The sequence below is a fragment of the Babylonia areolata genome, chromosome 23, assembly GCF_041734735.1.
Source record: "Babylonia areolata isolate BAREFJ2019XMU chromosome 23, ASM4173473v1, whole genome shotgun sequence".
Classification (NCBI taxonomy): Eukaryota; Metazoa; Mollusca; class Gastropoda; order Neogastropoda; family Buccinidae; genus Babylonia; species Babylonia areolata.
In genome coordinates, this window is record NC_134898.1 from 39,887,113 (window position 1) to 39,908,158 (window position 21,046).

At 40.4% G+C, this 21,046-nt stretch overlaps 1 protein-coding gene across 1 annotated transcript in view; it reads left to right on the forward strand.

Moving 5' to 3' along the window:
- Window positions 1-21,046, forward strand: part of LOC143298290 (guanine nucleotide exchange factor for Rab-3A-like) — a 30,593-nt gene that overhangs the window by 1,584 nt on the left and 7,963 nt on the right. Inside the window, exons 2-6 of the mRNA XM_076611109.1 lie at window positions 7,235-7,374; window positions 11,260-11,416; window positions 13,241-13,336; window positions 17,630-17,707; window positions 18,629-18,853. Coding sequence (XP_076467224.1) covers window positions 7,241-7,374; window positions 11,260-11,416; window positions 13,241-13,336; window positions 17,630-17,707; window positions 18,629-18,853 — 690 coding nt within the window. The 5' untranslated portion in view covers window positions 7,235-7,240. The remainder of the gene's footprint in view (window positions 1-7,234; window positions 7,375-11,259; window positions 11,417-13,240; window positions 13,337-17,629; window positions 17,708-18,628; window positions 18,854-21,046) is intronic.

Genomic DNA, 21,046 nt, shown 5'->3' on the forward strand with positions numbered 1-21,046 from the left:
TCTGTCAGTCACAGGGAGAAGTGGATGGGAAGAAATGTGCAAATAGCAAAGTTTTGTCCCATAACCCAATCCCCAAGCTTATCCACTCACCCACTCAGTCACACCCCCTGAACCCCATCCCTTCAAAAAAAAGAAAAAGAAAAAAAGAAGTAAAGACAGATATACAAACCAAACCAAACCACTGAGGTAAGCAAATGTGTGTGTGTGTGTGTGTGTGTGTAGTGTCACTAAAAAAAAAAAAAAAAAAAAAAAAAAAGGGCGTGGGTAGGGTGGAGACAAGGTTCTGAACCACATGCTGATCCATTCCACTCGACTGGGAAAGAGAGACTGTCAGTCTCACATGCTGAACACTCGGGTAGTGAACCTATATAGGCTTACACAACAATACAACTCACCACCAGACACCGATTCAAATTCAATGGTTAAATTCCAGGTCTCTCAGTGGGGGTCTAGAGAGGGAAGGTTGGGTTGGGGAGTACACAGGAAAGGTATTGTTTGTTTATAGACAGTTCATTGTGGGCAGTGTGAATTGATATAACAAATGTCAGGTGATGAGATAGATAACCACCATGTTGTTTATGACACTCAGAGTTTTTGTGTTTTTTTAACAATGATACAAAATGGGAGTGATATTAATAGTCAGTAGAAATAGAAGGATTTACATGAATACAGGGTATTCCTTCCCAGCCACAAGGTAGGTAGGTGGCACAGGGGAATTACTAAGCATAGCCACAGGTCTGCTGCTGCTTTTGAACCATGGTGTGAATGGTTTTCTCTTGTACAGTGTAGTGTTGATATTGCCTTGATAGCTTTTTGTCCTACTGTGACTCTCCCCTCCTCCTCCCCCCTCTTCCCCCCTCGTCCCCACCAGGCATTCCCCTCCAGTCCAAAATAAAGTTAACACATATATTTGTCCATTTTCAAAATTATTTGCTTGTTTGGTTTGTTGATTTGGTTTGGTTTTTTCCTCATAATCTCTCTCTCTCTCTCTCTCTCTCTCTCTCTCTCTCTCTCTCTCTCTCTCTCTCTCTCTCTCTCTCTATATATATATATATATATAACCATTTTCAGACATGTATCTGTCCACATTCATCTGTGATTTGTGAAAAGGACATAATCTTAATGTTTGCTTACTCATGTACTGTGTTAAATACACAATTAATTGACATGGTGATGATACTTTTTTTTTCTTTTCTACAATTCTGGGTTTTTTCTCTCTTTTTTTTTCTTCTTTTTTCTATATATTTTGCATTTCTTTATGATTTTATATTAATTTGAACAACATGTCTACCAAACTGAACAAAAAGAAGTTAAAGAAACAACACATATTAATGATTTATCAAAAGTCACTAACACAACTTGTTTTTTGGGTTTTTTGTTTTTTTTAATAGATATATATAAAATATCGCCAGTATGGAATAGATTAGCCACCACCATGACCAGGAACAAAGCAAAAATAAACTGGAAAAAAAAAGAAAGAAATATACAATGGTAATAAAACATGAATTATAACAAACTGAAATGAAGCTTGCGGTTCCATGTTAATTGGCTTTTATTATGTATTAATTTTGTAATTTATATACCAGTATTTTTTTTTCATTCAAAATATTCAAAATTTATTTTTAACATTTTTTCCTGGTGACCAGACATTCATGACATATCTGGTAAGATGTCTTCAAGCTTTCATTCTCTATTACATTTTCAGTCATTCACAATCACTCACAAACACATGTACACACATGCACAGATATATTCACTTATACATGCACTTGCGCACACACACCCACAACACACACACTCACAATTTTTCTCTGTTGCATGTGTCCTATACTCTTGTTAACACACAATATCACAATTATTTTACCACATGCAACATGAACACAAGACTTGATCTGCTGGTTAGTAAAACTAGTAAGAGTTCCGATCCATTTACGCTTTTAACATTTTTAAACTTAAGATCTCTCTTTTTTTTTAATAATTTTCTTTTATAAGAAAATAATTTCAATCAATCCATTTGAAAATGATAAAATGAAAGAAACAGAATTGAATAAGTGTGTTAACAGTTGAGAGAGAAAACAGAGGGAAGGAGGGGCTTGCGCGCACACACACACACACACACACACACACACACACAGAGAGAGAGAGAGTCCAAGAATGGCCTCAACAGAAAACCATGGCTGGCTGGCTTTGTCAGGCTGCAACAGTTTTGCCTGCAGGTACAATTACCTTGACAGCCCAGTAATTGACTGAGAGCCACTGTCATCTCCACACAGGTTGGTGGTGTGGGAGCCTGGGGCCTGAAACAGTTAAACAGTTTCTGAAAGGTTAACATGTCCTTGCAGAGATAGAAAGCACGGTGTAAGCTGTCACACTTTGATCGATCTTTGAAGGAGGAGGGGATCAGTAGAACTCTATAGCCAGTTTCAGGGACTTATGGATTTTCAGAAAACTTCCAAGTACGACAGTGTTCAATGCAACTCAGCTCTAAACATGGTCATGTTCAAGACTGTAAGGCTAAGAAAATTTTCAGGTACAACAATGTACAATTTATACAGTTATGAAATTTGTCAGGCATTGTATTAGATGGTGTGCAGAGTAAACAGTTAAGTTATTGCTGGCACAGTTCAGTTCAGTTCCTCGAGTCTCATTGTATTCAGGCAAATCCATTCATGCTGTTCCACATCTGCTTAGCAGATTCCTGACCAGTAGTGTAATCCAACATACTTTGTTCGGCCTTGAGGAATTAAGAAATAATAATGTTGAATAAATAGATAGAAATGCAGGTGCGTCAGTGGTATAATGATATAATCGCTGTCCAGTTAAGATATTTGTTGTGTTGCAGTTTTTGTACAGTTTGCCTTGAGGAATAAAGAAATGATAATGAAGAATGAATAAACTATAATGATTATAATGATAATGGTTATTATTATTATAAGAATAATGATAATGGTAATTATTAATGATAATGATAGTATGAAATAATGAATAATTATTGCAGTTTGATAAATAAGTAATAATATTGACCCATGCTGGTATGTCAGTGATATAATGATATAATCACTGTCCGGTTAAGATATTTGTTGTGTTGCAGTTTTTGTACAGTTTAGAAAAGTAATAGGTACTACACAGCTTCATACAGTTCACAACATTGGGAGGCAAAGTGGTGTACAGCAGTCTAAAAAAATGATAATAAACCATTTAAAAAATGTACAATTATGGAAATGGCAAACTACAAGTACAACAGTGTGGTACAGTTTGGGAAATTTGTATTGTACACTTTTCTCTGTACAGAAACTGTACAGTTCATGGAATTTCCAAACAAAATGATGTAGTTTATATAAAATATCTTGGTATTATGGCGCAAAGCTGATAAAATCACCAGGTTTGATGATGTACAGTTTAAAAATCACCAGATAGAAATGTACAGTTTCAAAATTGCCGATTGGAAGGGTTTACACAGTACAATTTGAAAATAACCAGATGCAAATTTAAAATCTAAAAATTGCCAAGAAAAAGGATGTACACTTAAAAATCACAGATAAAAATGCACACTTTAAGAATTACTAGGTTTTACTGTGTACACTTACAAAAAGAACAAAGATGGAAACAGGTACCAGGTACTTTGGTGTAATTAAATCAAATTGCCAAGTACAATGGTATAGCTTTAAAACCACCATATACAAGACTGTGCAAGTCTGTAAACAACTTGTCACAACAGGCAGTGTACAGCTCAGAAGATAACTTGGTATAAGAATGTATAGCTCAGAAGATTACTGGGTATATCAATGTACAGCTTCAAAGACAACCAGGCATAACAGTGTGCAGCTCAGAAGATACCCAAGTATAACAGTGTTCAGCTCAGAAGATAACCATGTATAACAGCAAACAGCTCAGACGATAACTAGATATGACAGTATACAGCTTAGAAAAATGCACTGCAGTATACAGCAATGTTCAGTTCACAAACTATGTTCATTTGTGAAGATAAAAAACAAAAATCTCATGGCACCACAAAGTACAAATCAGAAATTTATCATTTAAGAAAAATGACAGATAAAACTATACACTTAAGAAAACTGGCAGGTAAGAGAGTGTAGTCCAGAAAATTGATAGATATAGCTGGGCACACACACTTCAGACCATTGCCAAGTACAAGTACAAACCCAGTGTCCACTGTTTTTGTGTACCTGCAGAGAGGGTTTGGCCACCATCAGTCATGGTTCATCGAACAACCCTGACCATTTATGTGGACAGTATTGCTGCTGGGCAGTTCACTGTTGCATAACTTAACCCAGGGCAAAAAAGCCCTTGTTCTTGAAGTGGGTCACATGCTTCATGTTAGCTGTGGCACTCTTCCTCATTGACTTGTAGCAGCCTGTTGCCCCTGGAAACCGAGTTCTCCTCCTCTTCCTCCTCCTCCTCCAAAAATGCCCCTGGGCAGAAGGACAAAGGAGTTCAGAGGGGTGGTGGTGATTGTGTCACAGCAGTGGAGCCAAGTCTTTGTGCCACAGCCAGTGGGGTGTTTTTGCCCTTGGGCAGTCCCTGCTTTGTCAGTGGACTTGGGTTCAGTGTCTTCCTGTCACAGTATGTGTGTACTGCTGTGTCTTGGACTGACTAGCCTCAGTTTCTTGTGTCTTGAGTGTGAGGTTGGTGGTGTGCTACTTACTGTGGTACCAGGTTTAAAGTGTTTGGAGACCTATAGATACACACAATGATGCTTGCGAAAAGTGAAATCTCTCTCATTCTGGACTACCATCTCAAGGTTGGTACAGTGAAATCTCATTTAGAAGAGAAAAAAAAATCAATGATAATCTGTTGCTGATGTTTAAATGATGCTGTGGTTTGGTCTCCACTCAGTTCTTTATCCTCTGTATCAGCATAGAATGTTCAGGATGGGTGAAGAGAAAGCGGTTTGTTTCATGTTATGGTTTAAAGCCTAGAAGACTGCAAGAGCCAGTGCTGAGAGTGGTAGTATTTATGTTGCGAAGTCATAGAGCATACCTAAAACAATTGTCATTTATTACCGTGGTGGTGATGGTTTTCTGAACTATTTCCCCTGTCATTGTGTTTCATTTTCTGTTGCTCTGTGTGTCACTCACCACTGTTGTCAAGTGTTGCTTGACACACAGTTCTGTCTCTGTTAGCATGTTCCATGCCATTTTATATGCCACATTTCACTGTCAACAAATGTCCCAGGTGTCGCTGTTATTATAGTGAAAACATGCCCTGTTTCACTGTGTTAACAATGTGTTCCATGCCAGATAACATGCCCCATTTCATTTAAGAAGTGATCCAGGCCATGTCACTGTTGTATTGGACTATATTATATTGTATTCTTTGTCACAACAGATTTCTCTGTGACATTTGGGCTGCTCTCCCCAGGGAGAGCGTGTCACTACACTCTTAGCACCACCCCTTTTTTTGTATTTTTTGCCTGCCTGCGATTTTATTTGTTTTCCTATTGAAGTGGATTTTTCTACAGAATTTTGCCAGGGACAACCCTTTTGTTGCCATGGGTAATTTTATGTGCAGTAAGTGCATGATGCACTTGGACCTCAGTTTATCATCTCATCCGTATGACTCAGAAGATAACCAGGTAGATAGCAGTGAACAGCTCAGAAAAATGCATGATACAACAATGTTCAGTTCACAAACTATGTACATTTGTGTACATTAAAAAAAAAACTCTTTGTATGGTCAGGAGAAATGTGATGATGGCAGGAAATTTAAGTGGTCAGTCTAATATAGGTTGTCTTGTACCACTTCAGCAAGTCTCGAGAGGCCCCTGGTTTGAACTCTGACCATGCCAGTTGAGTTACACGTTAAAGACAGAGCTTTCCTCTAGTTTCCAAGATCCTTGGACTGGTCAGCTGTCTTAACATGTGGACAATGAAATGTACCAGTCTCAGGTGGAATATAGAAGAAGACCAAGAACACAACCAGCATATTTGCAAAAAAAAAAAAAAAAAAAAAAAAAAAAAAAAAAAGAGAATGTGGCTACTTCAATGGCACTGTAAGCATATTTGTTCATCAAAAAGCCGTACGCATGGTTTTGAATAGATGAATGAATACAGAAAGAAAGAAAGAAATAGATAAATAAATAAAATGTGAGTTGCAGCTGCAAAAGGTTTTCATCAATATTATTATATTGATGCATGTTGTTATTTGTATTATGAACCCCCATGTCATTAGGGCTGTAAAGCTGTTGATATTAAAGTGTTCAGTGTTCTCTCTCTCAGACTCTCTCTCTCTCTCTCTCTCAGACTCGCTCTCTCTTTCTCTCTCTCTCAGATTGACTCTCTCTCAGACTCTCTCTCTCTCTCTCTCTCTCTCTCTCTCTCTCTCTCAGACTCTATCTAGTGGGGTAGGGGGAATTAAAAAAAAAGCTATGGTACATATTTCACACAGCGATACACACACATACACATACACATGCACAGATATAGTATTAACTTTTTTATCAAGTTTTTAATTTAACATTGTGTATTACATTCCTACGACTTATACATAATGCATGTATTTTTTAATGCACTGAGAGCCACAAGGTAAGGTTTGTATAAATGCACATCAGTAGTAGTAGTAGTAATATCTAAGGCCCTGTTTCAGTGTAGTGTTGTCTCCTTTAGAAGGGCACCCAGGTATGAATGGGTGCCTGACTTCGTGGGGAAGGTTAAAACAGCAGGTGAGGATTGGGCCTCACCTTCCAAAGCCAAGCCATAGACATAGTGGATATGAATCCACTGCCCCAATGGTTGTAAAAGGCAACGGGACCTTTGAGCTTTAACATGGAGTGATGGCCTAGAGGTAACGTGTCCGCCTAGGAAGCGAGAGAATCTGAGCGCGCTGGTTCGAATCACGGTTCAGCCGCTGATATTTTCTCCCCCTTCGCTAGACCTTGAGTGGTGGTCTGGACGCTAGTCATTCGGATGAGACGATAAACCGAGGTCCCGTGTGCAGCATGCACTTAGCGCACGTAAAAGAACCCACGGCAACAAAAGGGTTGTTCCTGGCAAAATTCTGTACAAAAATCCACATCGATAGGAAAAACAAATAAAACTGCATGCAGGAAAAAATACAAAAAAATGGGTGGCGCTGTAGTGTAGTGACGCACTCTCCCTGGGGAGAGCAGCCCGAATTTCACACAGAGAAATCTGTTGTGATAAAAAGAAATACAAATACAAATACACTTTTATTATTATGATTATTCTGACGTGTGAATGTTTTGTCTGGCCAGGTGAAGATGGCTCACAACCTGACGGCCTCTCTGATGATGCCAGATGCCAGCGTTCCCGCAGACAGCACTGCCAATGCTGGCACCAGAGCCAACCACATCACCAACGGAGGCAGTGGTCTGGCTTCGCAAGACAGTTTCTGGTGAGCGGCAGTTTCTGTTGGTGAAGGAGACATCGCTGCGTTCGGGCAAATCCATGTATATGCTGCACCACTACCACTTTCTGTCAGGCAGATTGCCTGACCAGTAGCATAACCCAGGTGGCAAGAGACACAATATTTAAGGTCACCAGTTCATGACAGAAGTTCAAGTCCCTGATTTTTATTGGCCTCACAGGATGGGTGGATTTTGATAAAACATTATGGGTTGAATTAAAGTTGGGAGTGAATTGGGTGGGGTGGGGGTGGGTGGGTTGTGATTGGTGATGTGTTTCTTCATGTTTAAATTGTATAATTTGTTAAAATGGTGTACATGTGTTAATTTGTTGATTAGTTTAATAGTTTAGTTTACTTGTTTGTTTGTCATCTCCTAGGACTGTCACGTATATGTGTTTGTTTAATGTCATCTCTAAGGACTGTCACCTTGCCACACCATCAAGGCTTCATACCCCTTGTGAAAAGAGAGGAAAACTTGGACATTATGTGACCAGCAGAGAACAGATAATGGAAAGCTTTTTTTCTTGTGTTGTCTGTCCCATGTTTTCTGCATTTTCTTCTCCCAAAACAAACAAAACAAAAAACGGCTGAGTGATTCACCAGCTTTGGTTCAATACATGACTGACTAATGGAAAGTTAACAATGTCCATGCTGAACTTGCTCGATTGGTTTCTGCTGGCTGTGGCTGCTGCAGGAATTTGTATTTGTATTTGTATTTCTTTTCATCACAACAGATTTCTCTGTGTGAAATTCGGGCTGCTCTCCCCAGGGAGAGTGCGTCGCTACACTACAGCGCCACCCATTTTTTTTGTATTTTTTCCTGCATGCAGTTTTATTTGTTTTTCCTATCGATGTGGATTTTTGTACAGAATTTTGCCAGGAACAACCCTTTTGTTGCCGTGGGTTCTTTTACGTGCGCTAAGTGCATGCTGCACACGGGACCTCGGTTTATCGTCTCATCCGAATGACTAGCGTCCAGACCACCGCTCAAGGTCTAGTGGAGGGGGAGAAAATATAGGTGGCTGAACCGTGATTCGAACCAGCGCGCTCAGATTCTCTCGCTTCCTAGGCAGACGCGTTACCTGTAGGCCATCACTCCACATGAATATATCTAGTAGAAATTATTCAGCCTTGTTGCACAAAGTATTAGAAGAAGAAAAAGGAAGATGGATTTCCTCAGGTTCATCAGTATAAACTTGCCCTTCATCTGTTGTTTAATCTCAACTTGTGGCCTAAACATGCTTCTGAGATACTTTGGGTTTTTGATGTATCTTCACTTACAACACATCTATTATAAGGGAAGTGAAGTGTACTTTGTTATCTCAAATAAGACTGTGCATTGTGTCAAGAATAGAAGTACTGGCATGTTCACTGGAGCTGTCAACAGGCTTCAGCCTGAGGGGATGTTCTCTCTCTCTCTTGTCTCTCTCTCTCTCTCTCTCTGGGTTTTTTTAAGGCTTCATCACTGATGTTGTCAGTAAGGGGTAGTTGGAGAGAGAGGGGGAGGGGGGGTGGGGTTGGGAGAGGCGAGGGGAGGAGAATGAGGGGATGGGGGTCATTATTTGTGAGCCTGTCCTGTGGTTGACCTGGTGTTTTAGGGCATGGCAGTTACTGATGAGATTCCCATCATCAGAGTGACTCAGCAGTTTGGTGGCTTGATGTGCGGGGAGGGGTTGGGGCAGAGCGTGTCAGTTTAACATTGTTATTTTGTTACTTTGCTGGCTGCTTTCACACGGACTGAAAGAGGAGGAATCTGTATGTATGGATTTGTGTGTGTGTTTCTGGCAGAACTTGGGATGAGCTTGGTTGGCATAAAGAGGAGCCCAGGGGGCAGAGGGTTGGGGGGGGGGGAGGGGTCAGGAACAACCACCAAGGTAGCAACACATGGGGAGGGGGGGGGGGGGGGAGAGAGATAAAAATTAAAAAGGAAATAAAAAAAATTCTGGTTTGGACAAGTTCATGATGGAAACAGTGGTGCAGTTATAAATGTATAAAATAAATGTGAGAGGACAATTTATTGTCCTCTCACACCTTGTCCCCCTACATGAAGCTTGGGTCATTTGGAGGGATATGTATAGATACAGATGTGTGTGTGTGTGTGTGTGTATGTGTGTGTGTGTGTGTGTGTGTGTGTTTCATACCTCTGAATTGAAGTTGTTGTTGCTGTTGTTATTATTATTGTTGTTCACTTGTTGTTCTTGGTGGTGGTGGTGTTTTAATAAGATACATTTCATTTATCTGTTTGTGATTATTAAAAGCATATGTTATTATTAGTGATAGTGGTAGTAGTAGTAGTAGGCATAGTGGTAGTAGTTGAACATGTAATGCAAGACAACCTCTTGAACAGCTTGCACAACTGTACACACCCATACCCCTGCCCAGTCTTCACATCTGCACTGGTGTTCTCACATGCGACATCCATATATACCTTTTATTTTGTATTCTTGCAAATTGGGTTCTCCTCTTTGAATGAATGGAAATACACAATTTTCAGCAGTTCAGAACACAAGCGATCGTTACATCAGTTATCAGTGTTCCAGACTTCACATACAAGATTTTTTTTAGACATAAGATGAAGATGAATGAACCTTTAAGAAATGTACCGTTTACCAAATGATTTTCAAATCGAGTGAAAGTGCAGACACGGGCTGTTAACTCCTTTTCCAGTTAGTTTAACAAAAAAGTATTTTTCAGTAACACCTTGACTTATACCAAAGCTGTGCATTCAGTCACATTACCTGATTTTTTAATAGTTTCGTTAAAAACGCAAAACGTCAAAATTTGTAATGCATATCACCCACTTACCTGTTGGATCCTACCCACATCACCTGGGCTGGGTTCAGGCAGGAGGACAATGGTGTATTGTTTGAGTTGTAAAGTGAGCCAGTGCTGATAGGTGTTGGACGGTGAATGTGGAATGTGAAGGTTGGCTGATGCACTGGGGATGTGGTGGAGAATGAGCAAGAGGCAGATGCATCACAGCATAACACACTACCCATCAGTTCTGTGAAAGGCGTACTTCCCCCCCCCCCCTTCCCCCCCCCCTTCCCCCCCCTTCTTCTTCTTCTTTTTCTTCTCCTTCTGCATTCACTCGTATGCACACGAGTGGGCTTTTACGTGTATGACCGTTTTTACCCCGCCATGTAGGCAGCCATACTCCGTTTTCGGGGACGTGCATGCTGGGTATGTTCTTGTTTCCATAACCCACCGAACACTGACATGGATTACAGGATCTTTAACATGCATATTTGATCTTCTGCTTGCATATACACACGAAGGGGGTTCAGGCACTAGCAGGTCTGCACATATGTTGACCTGGGAGATCATAAAAATCTCCACCCTTTACCCACCAGGCGCCATCACCGTGATTCGAACCCGGGACCCTCAGATTGACAGTCCAATGCTTTAACCACTCAGCTATTGCGCCCGTCTTTTTTTTTCCTTCAAATTCAGATTAACAGATTTAGCACAACATTGTTGTACTTGTTGAACTTCTTCTTCTTCTTCTTCTTCTTCTTCTTCTTCTTCTGTGTTCGTGGGCTGCAGCTCCCACGTTCACTCGTATACACGCGAGTGGGCTTTACGTGTATGACCGTTGTTAACCCACCATTAGGCAGCCATACTCCGTTTTGGGGGGTGTTGAAGAACAAACAAAAGAATTAAAAAGGTTAACAAAATGACTAAAAAGAGAAAAGCTGAGTAATATAGAGGATTAAAACATTAGATATTTGTGAGGAAATGTATATGTGTCCTGTTGTCGAGTTTGTAAACTTTCACTCTTGTTGTGTTCTATCATTATAATCAATAATTCCATTGAAAGTTACCTGAACAACATGAAATCAATCCATAATCTTTTTTTTTTTTTTTCTGCAGTGAAAGTGAAAACGATGACCTGTCTCCCCAAGGCCTCAGACTGGAGTTCCCCATGCCCCTGAAATACCTGAACCGCCGTCGCTGCTCCCAGTCCTTCATTGATGCCAAGGAGCACGCCTATGCTCGGCTGATGGCGGAGCTCAGCAAGGCACAGAGGGTGAGTTGCTTCAGGCATGGATGCTGATATATCATGGATGGTTGTCCTATGACATTATGATAATGATAGTGATAATGATAATTAGTATTCATAAAGCGCTAAATCTTGTGCAGAGACAAATTAAAGCACTTTCACACCAGTCATTCACACACATTCATAACTCTAAACTGCAGAAAAAACTGAAAAACAAGGAAGAGGGAGGAAAGGGAGGCTGTCTTGAGAAGAGGTGGGTTTTAAGGCCAGACTTGAAAGAGCTGAGTGAGGAGACCTGATGAAGCGAAGGAGGAAGCTCATTCCAAATGCAAGGTCCAGAGACAGAGAAAGAGCAGCGGCCGACAGTGGAGTGTTTGAATCTGGGAATGCGTAAACACAGTTGATCCAAAACTGATCGTAGAGAGCGAGATGGAGTGTAGAGGTGAAGGCAGCCACAAAGATAAGATAAGGTGCAGATTTGTGAATACATTTATAACATAGTCACACTACACTGTGTGTGTTTCGAAGCACTGGAAAACGCCATTTTGACAGTCAGGGGAGTCGACTTCCTCCAGTCCAGTTCAGTTTCTGTGGCTGACAACATTGTGAGACAGTGCAAGGTGAGACCTGTGTTCTCGGCTTTCTGTGCAGGACAGTCAACCAACTCGCGATAGGGAAAAAAACAAATAAAACTGCCGGCAGGAAAAATTTTTTTTAAAATGGGTGGCATTGTACTGTAGCGATGCGCTCTCCCTGAGAAGAGCAGCCCACATTTCACACAGAGAAATCTGTTGTGATAAAAAGAAATACAAATACAATACAGCACAGTAGGACCCCCCCCCCCCCCTCCTCGCTCCCCCTCATGCGTGATGAAAATTACCACTTGTAGAGACAGTCAACCACTCCAAAGCTGAACCAGAAATGATCTGCCCTGACGCTGCCAAGAACCTCCAGGCCTGACTATAAGTGTGTTAGTTAAGCCGCTGGTCAGGCATCTGTGTAGCAGATGTGGTGTAGCTTATATGGATTTGCCCAAATGCTGTGATGCCTGGAACTGAACTGAACTGCCAAGAACCACTCTGTTACTCTTTGGATGCACAAAGGAAATTGACTGTCAAGGGGATTTTAGTGACTCTGCTTTGGGTCGCCAGTGTGGAGAAAAAGAGCTTTGAAGATTATCTGCTGGAATGTTGGGATAGTGCTTAGTTGTTTTTTTGTGCATAAATGGAAACTGGACTGTTTTTAGCATGTTGATGTGTTTGGTATTTTATGTGTTACACAGTGTAGAAAGAAATTTACATTTTGGGTGTCTGGATGTCCAGAATCTTGATTTGTCATTTCAGTCATGAAGTCTGTTGGGCTTAACAAATGTTATATCATGCAGAAAGGGAATCTTTTCTGTCCTTAATTGATGTCATTGTGCTTTGCAGATTGTTTCATGTACAGAGTGTTGAAATTTATACAGTGGAGAAAGCAAATCTATGTTGTCCTTGGCACAACACTGCAGAAGACTGAAAGATTTTTACTCATACCGTAAGGGACCTAGATTCTTGTCATTCTGGAAAGTGATAATATATTCATACCATAGGGCATAGGTATCATGAAATATGTTTTCATGTAGGTGTATGTTCATATTCAAATGAGCATGATTTATCGCAACCAGAAGTATTTTATTAGAACTCATGCCACAGATTTCTAGTATACAATGATGCTGCACAGATGCCTACATTTAGTTTGGTCAGGCATCTATCTACCCAGCAGATGTAGTGCAGCATATATGGAAATGTTGGAATGCAGTGAGAGAAACTGAAACTGAACCTGAAACTTCTTCCTCTGTGTGGTGGTGGCCAGGAGCTGGAGCTGAAGGACGAGGAGTGTGACAAACTGTGCAAACTGCGAGGACAGATGGAGGAGGAACTGGACGACCTCACTGCCAGTCTCTTTGAGGTGAGTCTGTCTTCACTGGCTCCCTGTCTCACACAGAATAAAGTACAATATCAGCACTCTGAGCTGGATGACCTTACCGCCAGATCAAAAAAATCTCCACCCTTTACCCACCAGGCACAGTTACCGAGATTCAAACGCGGGATCCTCAGATTGAAAGTCCAACGCTTTAACCACACAGCGGTTGTGCCTGTCTCACACAGAATAAAATACAAGATCAGCACTCTATGTTATAAATGTATTCACAAACCTACCCCTTCCCCTATCTCTGTGGCTGCCTTCACCTCTACTCCCCATCTAGTTCTCTACGATTGGCTTCGTATCTGATCTGTTTATGCATAACCAGATTCAAACACTCCACTGTCAGCCACCATTCTTTCTCTGTCTCTGGACCTTGCTTTTGGAATGAACTTCCTCCTTCGCTTCGTCAGGTCTCCACACTCAGCTCTTTCAAGTCTGGCCTTAAAACCCACCTTTTCCCAAGATAGCCTCCTTCCCGTGCCTATTCATTGTCTTCTGTGTCCCCAGTTTAGAGTTATGCATGTGTGTGAATGACTGGTGTGAAAGTGCTTTAATTTGTCTCTGTACAAGATTTAGCGCTATATAAATACTTATTAGTAGTTGTATCCCCATCTTCTGGAAAATCAGTGCTAGAAATTTCCTCTTTTCTATTGCTCTCTTTATTTCTGCCTTTTTTTTGTTCCTTCACTGTTGTCTTCTTTTTCTGCTTTTCCAGTCCATTCCCCATTCTTTTTTCAAGCGAGCCTTGACACATGTTGTTTTTTTTTTCTCTTTTCCACAGTATGTGATGTTTTGTGTCCCGTGTTGTTTTGCTCTGGCGGTTAGGTAGTGAAAATGTCAACACTGGGATGGGCGCTGACTGTCTATTATTCTGCAGTGTTATTTGCCAGTGTGGCCTTTGTTTATGTATTTTTTGTTAGGCGTTTTGTGTTTTTTGTTTAAGCGCGTTGGGTTACGCTGCTGGTCAGGCATCTGCTTGGCAGATGTGGTGTAGCGTATATGGTTTTGTCCGAACGCAGTGACGCCTCCTTGAGCTACTGAAACTGAAACTGTTTGGCTTTAAGTATTATTTCTTTTTTTACTAGCAGTCTCACTGACCTCACCTCCACCTCCTCCCACTCACACATTGCCCCTCCTCCACACACACACACACACACATTTAGGTACATTTTAAACAAGTAGATGCAAAAGTGATCATGACTGATGGAAATTTGGGGCATTTTTATTGCCCGGTATTGAGATTCATTAACCCCTAGGCTGCCTGCATGACGAGATAACTCGTCATGGCAAGCATGTATGCTTCGCTGCCTGCATGACGAGATAACTCGTCATCGAAATATTCTGACTTTTCCCTGCTTTGCATTCAGTTCGTTGACAAAAATGCTGGTAGCTTTAGCTTGGGGAATCTTTCTGGATTCTATTCATAGCTAGAAACACCATCTGCGTCATAAGGCAGTCCTTTATTGGAACGTTTTGGTTGGGTTACTGGCCGCAGTCTTTGCCTGGCTCCTCTCCTCGCTCGCTCAACAAAATGTCGGACTGACTCCGTGCTCAAGACATGCGCTCGTGGCGAACTAAATCAACCAAGATTACTTTCTTTAGCTAATGCTCAGAAAGAATTGGAGCATAAATTCGAAGGAGAAGACAGTGGTGAACATTTATAGGACGATTTGATAGAAAATAAAGGGAGCAATCAAGAGAGTGGCCAAGATACAACTATCAATGAGTGATGCAGGCTGTTCAACTCTAGCAGACGAATTTTTAGCAGGGCACCGTATGAGCTATTTTCTTGGCACTCGGCCAACGCGGTCTGATGAAGTGACGGTGTGAGAGGGGTGAAGAGGAGGGGGGTGGAGACTGAGGGGGCGTGGCCTCACATCCATATTATCACTTGCAGAAGTCACAATGCATCTATTTCTTTTTCAGTTTTTTTATATTGTGGTTGTTCTAGTATGATTTTGTGTGTGCAGATATCCATTTGTCCAGAAAGTGATATTTTTGTGCAAATTACCAGACTAATGTTTGTAATGAACAAGTTGAAAATGTGACAAAAAACAAAACACAGATTTCAAAACAACAGCATGTCACTTAAAATGCATAAAATGGGAAAACATCATGTGTTTTGTATTCTTTATTCATTTCCCTTTCAGAAAATATATACTTTTATGGGTCTTTCTCCAATAACAAAGAGCACAGAATTTTTTGAAAATTTATACCCGGTTTTTGTGAAAAAACCCTGGCAAATAGATTTCACTTAAATTTTATTTTCCTGGCAGCGAAAGGGTTAAAACAAAAACAAAACAAAAACAAAAAGCAACAACCTTTAAAAAAAAAAAAAAAATGTTCACACACACACACACACACACACAAAAAAAAAAAAAAAAAAAAAAAAAAAAAAAAAAAACAACAAAAACCCAAAACAATTGTGTATTTCTTTATCACAATATTCTTGTATGTATATATCTATCTATCTATCTATCTATCTATCTATCTATATATATATATATATATATATATATATATATATGCATTTTGTTGTTATTGTTGCTCTTCATCTGCTTGTTTCTTCTCTCTCTCTGTCTCTCTGTCTCTGTCTCTCTCTCTCTCTCTCTCTCTCACTCTCTCTCTCTCTCTCTCTCTCCTATATATTTATTCTTTTTTTTTATTCTTTTTTTTCCATTTTTATTTTATTTTAGTTATTTATTTGTTTTTTGGGGGTTATTTTCTTTTCTTTTTTCATTGATGGCTAGATGTAAAGAAAGCAGTTGTTGCTTATTCAATTGACCATCATGAAATAAAATCTTGACTTGACTACACTACACTACACTACACTACACTACACTACACAACACAACACAACACAACACAACACAACACAACACAAACACACACACACACACACACACACACAACACACACACAACACACACACAACACACACACACACACACACACACACAACAGCTTTGGGGGAGGAAATGTGTTGTGAAGGGCAGATAACTAACAGTGTGACAGTCTGATGAATGTGAAGATATACTTGTGGCCTGTCAAGCAAAAGTCAAACTGTGGTCCTGATTGTAATCAGTGAAATTTGTGAGAAAATAGATTAGGGGGTGCGTGGGGGGTGGGGTGTTGTTAAGAAAGTGTGCATGTTTTATTTATTTTGAATACAGCCCAACATTAATTTCAAGTACTCTTTAACAATGAACTGGGTTTATGATGTCCTATCTCACATATAGGCGATGGTAGACATTGTGATGTTTTAAAACATCAAATTGTTATTATCTATGATAATCATAAAAAGAGAAAGAAAACTGATGGGTAAGAAGGGGATCATATAGATGACCAGAACTGACAAATCCTAAGGAAAGTATCAACTGGCTGAGAGTAGAGCACTTTACCTTTACATCCTCCTCTTTCGTTTTTCTTTTCTTCTTCTTTGTGCAAGAACACACTATACTCTCAGATGGTAGCTGATATATATTTTTGTAAGAACTACTGTCACATCCCTTAACCTTTTGAGTGCCCCAGGACAGAAATTCATGTCCCCTTGCAGTGTGCAGAAAAGTGCCCCAGGTTGAAAATATCCTTCCATGTTATTGTAGGAATTTTCCTTTCACAAAATCATTAAATCCATGTGACCTTGTCATAAATGGATGGTGTGTTCATTTTCCTTTCAGAAAAGTAAGGCTACATGTTCACTTTCTTTCAGTGGTTTGCATGCTAGAACATAAAAAAAGTATATTACTCTCTGTGACCATGGAGGAAGGTGGCAGAATGGTTAAGATGCTCATCTGCCAATACAGAGGGTCTGGGTTCGAACCCCGCTCTCGCCGTTTCTCCCAAGTTTGACTGGAAAGTAATCAAACTGAGCGTCTAGTTAATCGGATGATATGATACACCGAGGTCCCATACAACACACGCTTGGTGCACTGAAAAAGAATCCATGATAACAAGAGTGTTGCTGGCAAAATTCTGTAGAAGAAATCCACATTGATATGTACACAAATATATTTGTATGTACTCAAGGCCTGGCTAAGCACATTTGGTTGTGCAATGCTGCTGTAACGCATCTGCCTAGCAGATGTGGTGCAGTGTGTATGGATTTGTCCAGACGCAGTGTCGTCTCCTTGAGAAACTGAAACTGTGATAAAAAAAAATCCTTTGGCAAATAGTTGTCAGTGAGTATGAAATGGGACCGGCACTAATAGAGTTAAATGGCGAAAAATGAAGTGTTTGTTCATGTTCTGACTATCAGTATTTCTGATGTTGCAGGAGGCCAACAAGAGCATACAGGATGCCCACTTGCAGCGCATCAAGGCTCAGAAAAGACTGGAGGATGCAACACACCAGGTCAGAACAATAGTACAAAAAATATGATTTAATTCATTATAAAAAGGACATTTGGTATGCCCAGTCTAATGATAAAAAGCCCTGGGCGTTTGCAATGAAAGATACAATGAAGTATACATACTAAAAACACACCAGTACGCTCACACACACAAATCCTTTTGCTCCAACCCCAACCCACAAACCCACACCCACTCCACACAAGATGTAGACGCGCGCGTGCAAGCACATCTTGGCCTTTCCAGGCATACAAACATGTGTACGTTTACAAAAAGTAAAATTAATAGAAGTAAAAAAAGAACTTGACTAAACATAAATGTGAAGACAGGGAGTTATTTACTGATTTGAATGGCTGGAAATAAATGAGTTTTCAAAGAGGTTTTGAAAGAAGGGCAAGACACAGCATGACGGACAGGAAACAGGAGAATTATAGCATTTGGCATTATCTTAGTTATTCCTTTTCTTTTCGTAAATATTTCATTTGTAAAAGCATTGGCACATTGGGCATTGTCTTGGTTGCTTCTTTTCTTCTGATGAAGATACACGTATGCTTTTTCAGAGTTGAAATTTGCTTTACTGATCACAATGCACAGACTCATCATGCATCATTAAATTTGCACTTTTAAGTTTGCAGATTTTTTATGGTCAAAACTCAAACAAGATTTATTTCCAGTATTATGTGAACATGTATGTAATACGCTTGGATGGTGTGTTCATTTTCCTTTCAGAAAAGTGTAAGTTATATATTCCCTTACTTTAAGTAGTTTGCATGCTTGATTTTTTTAAAATTATAATCCTCTCACTGACCAAATATCCTTTGGCATATAATTGTCAGTGAGTATGAAATAGGACTGGCACTGAAAGAGTTAAATGAAGAAAAAGGAAGTATTTGTTCATGTTCTGACCATCAGCACTTCCTTTCAGATCGACATCCTGCAGGGGGAGGTGACTGCCCTGAAGCACCTGGTGGTGACCTCCACCCCCAGCTCCCCCAACAGGCACCTCCACCCCCAGATCAGCGACAGTGGCGCCCCCAAAAAGAACTCCAGGCCCTTCTGGAAGAGGCATCGGCGCTCCACGTCTCACCACGAGTTCTCCAAGGAGACCCAGGTTGAGGGGCAGAGCGTGCAGAGTGATGGGGTTAAAGAGGTGAGGTTGGTTTGTGTTGTTAGTTAACGCCAAAGAAGTTGAGTTGGTTTGTGTTGTTAACGCCAAAGAGGTTAGGTTGGTTTGTGTTGTTAATGCCAAAGAAGTTGGGTTGGTTTGTGTTGTGTTGTTGTTGCCTGTGTGTCAAGGAGGTACTGTTGGTTCATGTTTTGTTGTTGCCTGTGTCGGCGAGGTTAGGTTGGTTTGTGTTGTTAGTTATGCCAAAGAAGTTGGATTGGTTTGTGTTGTGTTGTTGCCTGTGTGTCAAGGAGGTACTGTTGGTTCGTGTTTTGTTGTTGCCTGCGTCAACGAGGTTAGGTTGGTTTGTGGTGTGTTTGTGTTGTGTTGTTGTTATCTGTGTTAGAGAGGTACAGTTGGTTTGTGTTTATATGTTAGTTGCATCAAAGAGGTTTGGTTGGTTTGTATTGTGTTTGTGTTGTGTTGTTGTTACCTGCGTCAAAGAGGTACGGTTGGTTTGTGTTTAGATGTTAGTTGCATCAGAGAGGTTTGGTTGGTTTGTGTTGTGTTGTTGTTACCTGCTTCAGAGAGGTACAGCTGGTTTGTGTTTAGATGTTAGTTGCATCAGAGAGGTTAGGTTGGTTTGTGTTGTGTTTGTGTTGTGTTGTTGCTACCTGCGTCAAAGAGGTACAGTTGGTTTGTGTTTAGATGTTAGTTGCATCAAAGAGGTTAGGTTGGTTTGTGTTGTGTTTGTAATGTGTTGTTGTTACCTGCATCAAAAGAGGTATGGTTGGTTTGTGTTTAGATGTGAGTTGCATCAAAGAGGTTTGGTTGGTTTTTGTTTGTGTTTGTGTTGTGTTGTTGTTACCTGCTTCAGAGAGGTACAGTTGGTTTGTGTTTAGATGTGAATTGCATCAAAGAGGTTAGGTTGGTTTGTATTGTGTTTGTGTTGTGTTGTTGTTACCTGCGTCAAAGAGGTACGGCTGGTTTGTGTTTAGATGTTAGTTGCATCAAAAAGGTTTGGATGGTTTGTGTTGTGTTTGTGTTGTGTTGTTGTTACCTGTGTCAAAGAGGTACAGTTGGTTTATGTTTAGATGTTAGTTGCATCAAAGAGGTTAGGTTCCTTTGTGTTGTGTTTGTGTTGTTGCTGCCTGTGTCAAAGAGGTACAGTTGGTTTGTGTTTAGATGTTAGTTGCATCAAAGAGGTTAGGTTCCTTTGTGTTGTGTTTGTGTTGTGTTGTTGCTACCTGCGTCAAAAGAGGTATGGTTGGTTTGTGTTTAGATGTTAGTTGCATCAAAGAGGTTTGGATGGTTTGTGTTGTGTTTGTGTTGTGTTGTTGTAACCTGCGTCAAAAGAGGTACAGTTGGTTTGTGTTTAGATGTGAGTTGCATCAAAGAGGTTTGGTTGGTTTGTGTTGTGTTTGTGTTGTGTTGTTGTTACCTGCTTCAGAGAGGTACAGCTGGTTTGTGTTTAGATGTTAGTTGCATCAAAGAGGTTTGGTTGGCTTGTGTTGTGTTTGTGTTGTGTTGTTGTTACCTGCTTCAGAGAGGTACAGCTGGTTTGTGTTTAGATGTTAGTTGCATCAAAGAGGTTAGGTTGGCTTGTGTTGTGTTATTGTTGTTACCTGCATCAAAGGAGATTTGATTGGTTTTTGTCATGTTTTGTTGTGTTGTTTTTGTTACCTGCATCAGATAAGTTTGGTTGGTATGTGGTGTTGTTACATGTATCAAAGAATTTGTGTTGTGTTTGTGTTGCGTTGTCAAATGTGTCAAGGAGGTTTTGTTGGTGTGTGTTATGTTTGTGTCGTGTTGCTGTTGCCTGCGTCACACAGGTTTGGTTTGTTTGTGTTGTGTTCTTCCTGTGTTGTTATCTGTGTCAAAGAGATTTGGTTGGTTGGTTTATTTTGTTGTAACCTGTGTCAAAGAGGTAAGGTTGGTTTTGTGTCACGTTTGTGCTGTCTTGCTGTGGTTTGGTTGGCTTCTGTTGTCGAAAAGGCTGGGTTGGCATGTGTTGTGTTCATTTTGGTGGTAGTTATCAGTGTAAAGAGGTTTGGTTTGCTTGTGTTGTGTCTGTGTTGTGGTGGTGTTGGCTGCATCAAAGAAGTTGGGTTGGCTTGTGTTGTGTTGTTGCTCATGTCAAAAGAGGTTTGGTTGGTTTGGGTTGTGTTTTGTTGTGTTATTGCCTGTGTCAGAGAAGTTGGGTTGGGTTGGCTTGTGTTATAGTGGTGTTACCTGCAT